Source organism: Cyrtonyx montezumae, unplaced genomic scaffold, assembly GCF_038088225.1.
Source record: "Cyrtonyx montezumae isolate F1298 unplaced genomic scaffold, pur_monq_1.0 scaffold_11, whole genome shotgun sequence".
Taxonomy (NCBI): domain Eukaryota; kingdom Metazoa; phylum Chordata; class Aves; order Galliformes; family Odontophoridae; genus Cyrtonyx; species Cyrtonyx montezumae.
In genome coordinates this window covers 333,693-344,036 of record NW_027071837.1, presented here as the reverse complement: position 1 = coordinate 344,036, position 10,344 = coordinate 333,693, and the positions used below count along the sequence as shown (strand labels likewise).

The 10,344-nt window shown below is 51.8% G+C and overlaps 1 protein-coding gene across 4 annotated transcripts; it reads right to left on the bottom strand.

Moving 5' to 3' along the window:
* Positions 1 to 3,177: 3,177 nt before the first annotated feature.
* LOC136044100 (G-protein coupled receptor 83-like) lies at positions 3,178 to 10,046 on the bottom strand. 4 transcript variants are annotated; one of them, XM_065729183.1, is made up of 5 exons: positions 9,732 to 10,046; positions 8,584 to 9,419; positions 7,821 to 7,946; positions 6,597 to 6,730; positions 3,178 to 4,263 (listed from the first exon to the last, which is right to left on the bottom strand). In XM_065729183.1, the coding sequence occupies exons 2-5, from the start codon at positions 8,965 to 8,967 to the stop codon at positions 3,672 to 3,674; spliced, it is 1,236 nt and encodes a 411-aa protein (XP_065585255.1). In that variant the 5' UTR covers positions 8,968 to 9,419; positions 9,732 to 10,046; the 3' UTR covers positions 3,178 to 3,671. The 4 variants fall into 4 exon arrangements, with proteins under 4 accessions (XP_065585255.1, XP_065585256.1, XP_065585257.1 ...); XM_065729184.1 differs by having other exon boundaries at positions 8,584 to 9,416; XM_065729185.1 differs by having other exon boundaries at positions 8,584 to 8,864.
* Positions 10,047 to 10,344: the final 298 nt, after the last annotated feature.

Below are 10,344 nucleotides of genomic sequence, written 5' to 3'. Positions count from 1 at the left end.
AGCTGTGTTTGTCACCAACACTCAGAGTCTCTTCCCTTTTTTCTCCTTGTCCATTTCTCTGTCTGCACCATGAACCACATCATAAATGAAAAACCTGCCCTCCAATTAGAAATGAATCCCCCAAAGGTAACCAGCAATACAGAGAGTAGAAGTGTCATTTCAAATACACTGTTTGAAGGCACAGTCCTCCAGCTCCCTGCCAGAACACCGCTGCTCATCTCAGGCACTGTCAGAAGAGGGAATGTGATGGTGTCTGAGGGTTTGGTTGCTGGGACCAAGTTCTGTGTTCGTTACCAACCCGCTCTCATCTGCATCTGAGATATTTGAACAGCCCTCAGGCAGCACAGGGACACTCGTGGATCCGGGGTTACTGCCGAGCACCAGTGGGGCTCTGTGAAATCCTGGATCAAACCCAGAGCTGGTGCAGTGTTACGCCTGGCATAAAAGCCAGCCCTATCCCTCCTGCCTGGGCCACACCCAAAGCTGGGCAGATCAGAGGCACTGCTCTCCCCACCGCAGTGCAGAGGCAGTACCTGGAGGGAATGGGGCACTGGTTGGGGTCGGTGAGAGGCAGAGCTGTGCCCTGCACAGCTGAGCTCTGCTCCCCATTTCCCAACTGCCCCTCTGGGTGTGTGCTTTGCACCCACAGTGCCCCTGCAAAGCATGGGGGTTCACCTCCCTCTCCTTCCCCGACCTGAGGGTGGAGAAAGCTGCTGGTTTCATAGCGGTGCAAGTGGACAGTCCTGGGACTGACACAGCTGTGTTCCCACCTGGCAGGACTTCATCTGCACCCGAGGACATTTCCATGTACCCCTTCAAACAGACCTAGGGTGCTGTTTTCTACCTGGAGAGCTAACTGCTAAGAGTTCTGCTAGGCTTCTCCTTCCTGAGCTAATCTTATGACTCACTGTGCATTTCTTTCTGCCTTTTGCTAATCTGGTTGGCATTTGGTGGTTTCTTTGTTATGCAGTGGGGCTGTATAAGGGATTTGTCTCTGGAATTCAGGTACCCTCCACGCTGCGCTGTTATCACCTCCATCAGCAGCTCTGCTGTAGGCAGTTGGATGCATCTGGCATGAGCTAACGTGAGTAACACGAGGCTGTGAATCACTCAGGCATCACTGCTGGATTTCCACACTGTCTGTGTTCGGGCAGTTTCTGTGCAGCAGACCTCTGTAAGGTGGTTCCCACCCGAGCACAGCAGCTGAAGGTGAAGCAATGACATCAGCATCCATTTACCTGCCGGGCTGGCTCTGACCTTGACTGGTTTTAGCTACAGCAGGGGTTCTTACATTTCCTGTTGCAGACCTCAGCCAGGAGAGCCCTCCAAGTTTCACTGCCCTCCAATTGCTGCCACAAGCCCTGTGCCTGCAGTGCAGCAGATGAGACCTCCTGCCCCACGATCACTGTGCCCTTCAGTCAAACAAGCCAGCTCAGCCTCCTTGTGTCATGCATCCCATCTTCTGCTTGCAGGCTGCTGAGTGAGTGCTGCCATGCTGGGTCACCAAGCGATACAGGGCTCTGGGCGATGGGCAGAGGCTCTGAATTTCATTCAGGCATTGATAGTCACCAGCCCAGACAGCAAAGTCCTTACAGAGCTGCAGTACAGTCAGCTCCTGCATCGTGCCCATTTAGGGGAGAAAAGCTCAGCAATACAGACGTGCTACAATTTACAGATCTAGGGAAAAAGACTCAGTTACTCCTCACAGCAAGAGACAGCCATGTGTATGGCAGGGGACTGGCAGGAGACCAAGGCATGAGCTGGGACCTGCTGCTTGGACTGAGATCTTCAATTCCTCCAGAGAAAGATCACGAAGCCATTTAAAGAAAGACAAAAAAGAACACTAATAAATCTCACAGCTGGACCCATGACAAGCTTCAGATCTTCCTAAGAGACTTCTGATGCCCACACGGCCAACAGCAGTGCCAGCAGCAGGCAGGGCTCCGTCCGAGGGACTGCAGCCTCAGTGCTGAATGCTCAGTGCTGAAAACCTCCACCCATCCATCCTGCACTGCAAAACAGCCGAGGGGTGGTGGTCTCCAGTCCCAGGGTCAGCTCATGCTTCAGAATTAGCCAGCAGCACAGCAGATTTCATTTCAGAATTACAGCGAGAGCCATAGCTTCATATTTCTCATGAAATCTATCTGAGTAATATAGTTGCCATGGTTATTTCATCAAAGCCTGAGCTATAACTTGAACACTGAAAGAAAATGTGAACAGCCTGAGCTCGTCTGAAGCTGCAGTCTGCGCAGAGCGCTTCATGCAGCGCACAATGGAAGGACACACCGCGATCACATTGGACATCTAGGTTTGGCTCAGGGGCCTCTGCCCTGGGGCACGGTGTTTTTGTGGGATTTCTTTGGCCTTTCTTGACCACCCAGACTGTGGTGTCGCAGCCCTGTGTGCAACAAACCTCAACTTGTCAGCAGCAGCAGTCTGCGGGAGCGTGTGTAAAGTTTCTGCCTCGAGAAACACAGGGTTGGAGCAGCCTTAAGCTCTCACTGCGCTCTGCAAGCACCTGGGTCCCCCTGACCACGTCGCCACGCTTCTTAAGATGTCTTTGGCCTGGACCAGGGGAGGCCCAGCACCATCTCCAGGTGGGACCCAGCACCATGGTCTGACAGCTGCAGGCAGCACCGGGAGCCACGCCTGAGCCAGCACCATGGTGTTGTTACAGCTCCTGTGCTGCTGCAGATTGCCATCCATCTGTCCCACGCTGCAAGCAAAATGACACAGCAAGTCTGCTTTCTGTCTGCCTTCATGTCCTTTGTTCTGTACTTCTTTCTTGGTTGTTTTTTTTCCCCCTCTTTCCTTTATTCGGTCTTCTTTTGTCCATTTGCCTCTCAAGTACAGCAAATTAAACTATTTTTCTCATAACTGAGGAAAACCTCTTTAACCATGATTCAATTCAGTTGTTTCAATGAATCTCATCTACAACAATGAGTAATTATCTAGAATTATTTCATTCTTCATTTGGTGAATGCTACAGCCCTGATAAATTATTCTGTGGCCTTTAGTTCAGAGTCTGTATAGGTTTATTTGATGAATTCATGTATTTATAGCAGAAATTAAAATTGATTCTCAATGTACCAAACAATACAAGGTCTGACATAGAGGTGCAGCCTTGGGGCAGTGCAAAGCTCTGCTCCATCAGGGCACTGGCTGGGCTGAAGCAGGAGGAGCAGCAGGACTCAGCGTGACTTTCCCTTACCCCACTGCAATACCATGATGCTATGGAAAACACAGCAATAATAGCAGGGTGGCGAAGTCCTAGGCTAGAGCAAGTGAGGATAAGCCCAAACACAACAGTGGACACAGAAACAAAGGGAAAAAAAATGCTGCTTACCTTTAGAAGACCTCAGGTAGGTAGGGACCTCCAGCAAGATACCCTCACCTCCACTGCTAACCCTTAAATGAGGTCTGGGAAGGGGTGGAGCTTCCAATCACTCAGGTGCACTGCATGCACCTGAGCTGCCCTGGGCTGGCCCTGCCTACCCACCAGGTGCTCCATCACTGCTCCAGGCCATGACTGAGCATTTCTGCTGCACCTGTGCTCTACTGGGAGGCTTCAGTGCAAGTTATCTGGGACAGTCCCTATGGATGAGGTTCACCTGGCTGCAAAGCTCCTTCCCTCAGACGCGTGCCAAACTCCATCCACTGCTGCCCTCTGCTCACAGGTCAGTGTTGGCTGTCGGGATGAGCACGGTGGAGCAAATGCTATGCGATGAGGGCCCCTTCCTGCCCACTTGCTCCCCCCAGGCCTTGTGGCAGGACGTGGCCGCGGGCGGTTGCGCAGTGTCCGGGGGCCCAGGTGTGTGCTGGCACATGCACAGCACAGCCCTGAGCTCCGCGCGGAAGCTCTCGTTCAGCCAGCAGTAAATGAAGGGGTTGTAGCAGGTGCTGCTCATGGCAAACCAGTGCAGGGCAAAGTACAGTGAGTTCTTGGTCTTGATGCCCAGGCTGGAGACGAGCACTACGTAGCAGTTGAGTGGAAACCAGCAGACAGCGAAGACCACCACAACCAGCACCAGCATCTTGATGCTCTTCTTCTTGCTCCTGTGGTGGGCGATGTACTGCTGCACAGTGACATCACCAATGGCGTTGCGCAGCCACAGCTTCTTGGCCAGGCGCGTGTAGGTGGCAGTGATGACAAGCAGCGGCAGGAGGTACAGCAGCAGGAAGGTGGACAGGTCCAGGTACTTCCAGACCAACTCTGCGGGCTCAGGGAAATCCGGGAGGCACAGGCTCCGCACCGTGGCTTCCCTTGAAAACAAAGAGGGTGTGGGCAGCGCGTGGCCGTGGCCGTACAGAAGGGTGCTGCTGATTTGGCAAAATGCAGTGCGTCTTTCGCAGCCCCACAGCCTCAGCTGTGGTGTCAGCAGAGGAGGGGCAGATGTTGTTCATCTCAGCGGATAAAGGTCAGTCAGAGCTGTTTCCCTGAAAGCCCTCTCCCTGTGCCTGTCACCCTGAGGCTTACTCTCGTTACTGTGCACTGCCACTGCCTTCTGCCCTAAGTTATTTTGTTGTCCAAAAAATGGAATCTGAGAAAGACTGTGTGGAGGTTCCCCTTGGAAGCTGCAGCAGATCTTGATTGAATGAGACCCTCACATCCCCTTACCATGGCAAAAAGTTGCTCCCAAGGGCCCATTTTTAACTTAATCTCAGTGGTTTAACTTCTAGTGGCTAGACAACAAGACAAAAGAAGAAAGTTTCTATTAATTAAACACAACTCTTCCATCCAATTCCACACAACAGATTCGTGCTCTGTTGGCACTCCTCGCTTCACCTCCACCCCACAGAGAACCGAGTGTTCCTGCACACGCTGGAAACAAAAGTGCATTAAGAGAAAGGGGCTCTCAGATCTATTTCCTGGTGATGCTTTCTTCTATTCTTTCTCTGTTGTCCCCGCTTCTTTTCTCTTGTTACACTTTGCCCTTTTCAAACCTTGTCCTCCATCCACTTGTTAGCCTCCATCAAGCTGCACTAATTGCTGCAGTATTGATTAATATCTGTAATATCCTGTTCTCAGCACTCAGTGTTGGCTTTTGTGCCACAAATAGAAGATTGTCTGGAAGCGGACAGCAGTGAACGCATGTGCACAAGAGATGATGGAGGGCGAAGCAGGGCACAGCAGACCCAAGAACACGGGGACGTGAGGGCATGGGGAACCTGAGGCCACTCAGCAGGACGTGCAGCCACGCTCCCAAGGGCACACAGGGAGGCCGCATGCACTCTGTGGCTGTGGGCACAGCTCTGAGCACGGTGGCAGTGGGACTGGCTGCAGCCTGGCTCCTGTCCCGGAGAAACAGCTCCTGCTGCAGTCAGCTCCCAGCCCTGGGATCTATTGCGGGTGACATTACCGCCAGCATTTTTATTGAATGGAAAACAGCAATGAAAATAACATGTCCTGGAAGTCCTTATATTGCTGTTTGCCCCGTGCCAGCTCGAGGATGGGTTTCCTCTAGGCACACTGAAGGATGAGCCCCGACAGGTGCAGTGAAAGAGATAGTGGCATTTGTTCATTCATAAGCAATTCGTTGGGTAACAGCCTGAGCGCAGCTGCGGAGCAGTGCGGGCGCTGGAGTAACCCAGCACTCTGTTTACAAAGTCTGAGAGCTGAAGAGCTCATATCCCTCTGCAGGACACCTCCTGGGCACCATAAATCACAGCACAAGCAAGGAGGAGCTGTGGAAGCCCACACTGCGCTCCCATCTGTGTAACGTGTACACAACCGCTGTGAAAAGCCGTGCAAGAGGTGAGCGTGCCCCGGCTGCGCCGACCGGAGCGGAGCGGCCGTGCCGCAGGACTGAGCCTGAGTGCCCTCAGCAGACAGCACACAAACGGGAAGATCAGAGTATTTTTCTCAAAGAGCAGAACCTTTACTTTCCTCCAGTACCTCGAAAGCCTTCAGGTGGGTGTGAAGTTCCACTTCCCCTCCCTCTTTCAGTAAGTTTCAGTAAGCAGCTTTTTCTTCTGCTACTGCAGTTTATGTCACACTGCAGAGCAGCCTCCTGCTCTGAGGAAGGTTGTCCTGCTGCACAAATCCAGAGAGAGAAATGCAAAGGAGCCGCAGTGCGTGAATCAGCGCGTGAAGTCGGGGTTCATGGCCTGGCTGACTCAGAGGCAGTCCTACCCCTCCCTGCCTTTTCTGCATTGCAAAGTGCAGATGTAGTGCGGACGTTTTCATGATGCGGTTTCATTTCTTTCTCTTCCAAACCACAGCACCTGCTCTCCGTTTCCTCCCTGCCTGGGCACGGGGCTGCCCAGACTCAGGTTTCTGGGATTACAAAACCAAACGCATGCAAAGGAGGGATGAGGAATGGCCCCAGGAGGAATCCAGAACCCACAAGGTACCAGGAACCGGGAAGCACCACTCTGCCCCGCAGGGCAGCTGTGCGGGGCTGAGCCCCAAAGCTCTTGTGTGCTCTGGAGTGAGCTGAGAGGCTCTTCACTGCAGCCAGCTTCTGACGAAGGAAATGAGATTTCATTGACACACACAAATTCTCACTGATGGCATCAAGTGCCTCAATGTCTCCTCACAGCTGGGACCCCTCCAGTCCCCCCACTAGGAGCTGAAGGCTGCGGGAGGAGCTCACCTGTAGTTGTACTGGAAGAGCTTCTGGTAGATGGCATGGGGCAGGGAGAAGCAGGCTGCCAGCAGCCAGATCACAGCGATGCTCAGCGCTCCTTTTGTCAGAGACATCCTTTGCTTGAGTGGGTTCAGAATGACCTATAACACAGACTTCACAAAGTCTCTTATCACATGGGAAAGGAAAGACCCTCTGCCAATGCACACAGCAGAGGTTTTGTTTTTTTTTACATGATTTAATGCTATTTAGAAAATAACAGCCATGGTTAGGGAAAAGTCCTGCTTATCAGAGTGACCCAGAAAATGGGGAACAGCAAACTTTTCAGTCTACTCAGAAGTGCTTTCAGATGAACTTTTTCCCTATTTTTTTTTCTGTGAGAATCATTTTCTTTAAATTGTGTAATGTTAAATGGAAAAAAAATAATCCTACTCAATTTTTTTCACTTCTGGGTACGTTATTTTATTCAGAATGAAGTATGCGATGAAGCGTGGTTTGTTTGAGCTGAGCCCCCGCCCATCCGGAGCATTAACTCAGCTTTCATGAAACTTCCTCAGTTAGATGAAAAGCATTTAGGAGCTCATAGGAGCTCAGAATGTGAAGAGCACTATTCTGGCAGATACACAGTAGAGGAAAGGAGAGTGAGTTCCTGATATGAGCACATGGCCTGGTCCTTCTCCTTCCTGCAGTACAGGAGTGCTTGGCTGCAGGCAGGTGGGGGCAGAGTCTTCTCACAGCTCTAACGTGTCCTCCAGCATTCCCACAGCCCCTCACCCCACCACTCCCTTTCGTGCTGCCCCAGCATCATTCCCACAGTTGTACTTAGCTAACTGGGATTGCTTTGTACTGATGCAGTGAGCTGAGGACTGCTGCCACCTCCGTGTGCCCTGCAGCTTGATGCGGCAAATGCCCAATGTGAAAAGAACAGCAGAACAAGCAGGCAGCCAGGTGAGAATTTAAGGTTGGGATGTTAGTTGTGTATTATAGGTTTGAGTTAGAAAGCTGCAAAGCTTGAAAACGTCCCCTGCACTGCTGAACCTGTGCTTTGCATTTGGCAGTGGCTCTGCTGCCTTTCAAGGCCCCCACTGCAAAAAATCACCAGGATCACCTATCGGCTGTGCCAACCTCAGGGCCAGGCTGGGCCTGCTTAACACCACAAACCCACGGCTCAACCGGGACCGGAGGGGTTTGGGAGGAGCCCTGCAATAAGGCCGTGGGTGAGCGGGGCCTCACCTGGTGCCTGTCCAGGGCGATGGCTGTGAGGGTGAGCGTGGAGACGTGCAGCGAGCAGTACTGCACGAAGCGGCTGACGTGGCACATCGCCCTCCCAAAGATCCACGTGCTGTTCACAAACCGAACCTGAGGGGAAAACAAAAGCCATCAGCAAATGAACCCATGGGGAACGCCCCGGGCTGCACCTGAGCCAGCTCTTTCCCTTTGGCTGCTGGGCAACTCCACCCAAAATCCCACAGCGAGCAGCGCTGGATGTGAAACACCTCTACATAGGAGTTTAGAAGGTTAAAATGTTGAGCTGAAATGGGTGGTGCCGTTGCAGCCCCCCTGGCTTACTCATATAAACAACACTTACAAACAGTGGAAACTACTTTTTGATTATGCCAATAAAAAAGCCGTGTTGTTTTGAACCCACAGGTTCTTAGATCTCGGGATCTAAGTTTGACTTTGCAGTCCTGCTGCATGCATGTTAATGGCACTGACACACACGGACACCTACTCTGCATTGCCCAAGAAGCTCTTCTGGTCTGTGGCAGTTTGTCAGCACACATAGAGAGACTTCAGAGTCTTTTAGGAAATACGGAGGCTAAGAGAGCCAAAGGAGCCCGCAGTTTGCTGGACGATGCCTCACCTGCCTGGCAGAGCGGTCCATTAGGTCTGGTTGTGTTGGGTGTTGGGTCCATGCCTCAGTTCTAGCACAGCAACCATTGGGCTGCATACTTCTGGGACAGCTGCCAGTGGGACAGCCCTGTGTGCCACTTACCAGGGTGAAGGGCGTGTTGAGCAGCGTGATCATGATGTCAGACACCGCCAGGTTGGCAATGAGGAGGCTGGTGGCCGAGTGCAGCCTCTTGTTCTTCAGCACCACGTGGCACACCAGCACGTTCCCAAAGAGAGACATGACGATAATCACTGAGTACGCCACGATCAGGAGAGCCTTCACTGTTGGTTTCTGGGATTCTGGCTCATATTTAGCCAGCTCTGCAAACTTCTCCCACTCCACGATGCGGCTGTCTGTCCAGTTGAAAGTGGTCCTGTTGGTTGCTTGATAGATGGACATGAGTTTGGTCAAGGAATAGTAATGGTCAAACTCCTCAGGAAAAGTTGCCCTCTGTGCCTGGTAGGATGGAAGCAGCACATGAGGCATGGTGGGTTACCCCAGGCCGTCGCTCAGCGGGGCAGCTGGGATCACAGGGCAGCTGACACAGCACGGATCCATCAGCTGCAGCTGCACAGCAATCTGGGAGCTGGTGAAGATGCAGCTGGTGCTGTGAGCAGTGCCGGCAGGGGCACAGCCTCTAAGGTGCGATGGGCTCCACAGGAGCAGCACTGCGGAGCATTTACAGCAGAGACTTCAGAACAGGACCGGTTTGGGACTGCGCAGTCTCAGCTCCTCAGACCAGGAGCTGCAATAGCTCCGCAGGAGGGATGGAGGGATTAACTTGTTGTTACACTGAACACGTGTAGGAAGCCTCAGAAAGGCATTTATCAGTTGGTTTTAATTTGTTCATGGATGAGTGCACTTTTTCTCTGACTTCTAGGGAAGGATGTTCTGGTGCTGCTTTCATCCTGTACTTCAAAACACCCATTTCTTTTCTGCTGAAAGATTAAACAAATCCATTTAGGATGTCACTTTGAGAGCACAGGTAGCTTCTGTACGCATGTAACCCCAGCAGTTATCCTAAAGTTGTTCAGAACTTGAAGATCACATCAGCAATTGACTTCAGTCTCTCTCACATTTTCTCTTCCAAAGCTACATTCTGTTTGGCTTCATTGTCAGTGAGAAAACATCTGACCAGCAAAGGCAACATTCAGCAGCAGAGAGGCACACAGGTCAGAAAATACCCTCAGAGCATATACAAACCAGTACAGAGCATCAGAAAATTCAGCAGGCATTCACTCCTTACTCACCTCCATTCCTCCTTTTCCCATTTTTAGACATTTCTGGTGATCTCGGATTGATCTGCTGTCATTAGGTGGAACGTAGGAACCACTCACACCAGTACTTCCAGCTATGCTGCATGCAGGAGGGCAAAGTTGTTTGGAAAGAATCTGGATTTCAGCAAGGAGAGATGCTTTGTTTTGTGAATGCCCGTGGCCGTGTGCACAAATCAATGGACCTCGTGTGGAGTGCACGATTAAGAAGAAGCACTCTCAGAGCTGTAGAAACTCTCCAGGACGTCAGGATGCCCCCGTGTTCACCCAGCAACAAGAGCACCCAGAACTGCACCCACCTGGGCGGACACCCACTGCTCCCACCCCACTGGGACCCTGGAGGATTCACGCTGAGGCCCCTGTGCTGTCACATTAAGAAGCTGATGCAGCTGAAAATCAATTAAGAGGTGTTCTCAGCTGGCTCAGCTGATGACCTGGCCTAACTCATGGCTCAATCTCTCAAGAAAGGCTCCAGGAACAAATGGCCAAGGGGAATGGGAGGGCTTAAAGAGATGACGGAGTTGTAACCCTGTTTTCCAGCATGGAAATCCCCCTTAGAAATTTCTGCATCAGTAAAACACCGTTGAAG

What these genes read in the sequence shown, in the direction of transcription:
- LOC136044100 (XM_065729183.1), bottom strand. Translation starts at nt 8,967, where the DNA reads ATGCCTCATGTGCTGCTTCCATCCTACCAGGCACAGAGGGCAACTTTT. An exon ending in TCAACACGCCCTTCACCCTG is followed by an intron (nt 7,947 to 8,583) that starts GTAAGTGGCACA and finishes TTTTCCCCTCAG; the next exon opens with GTTCGGTTTGTGAACAGCAC. An exon ending in TCGCCCTGGACAGGCACCAG is followed by an intron (nt 6,731 to 7,820) that starts GTGAGGCCCCGC and finishes TCTGTGTTATAG; the next exon opens with GTCATTCTGAACCCACTCAA.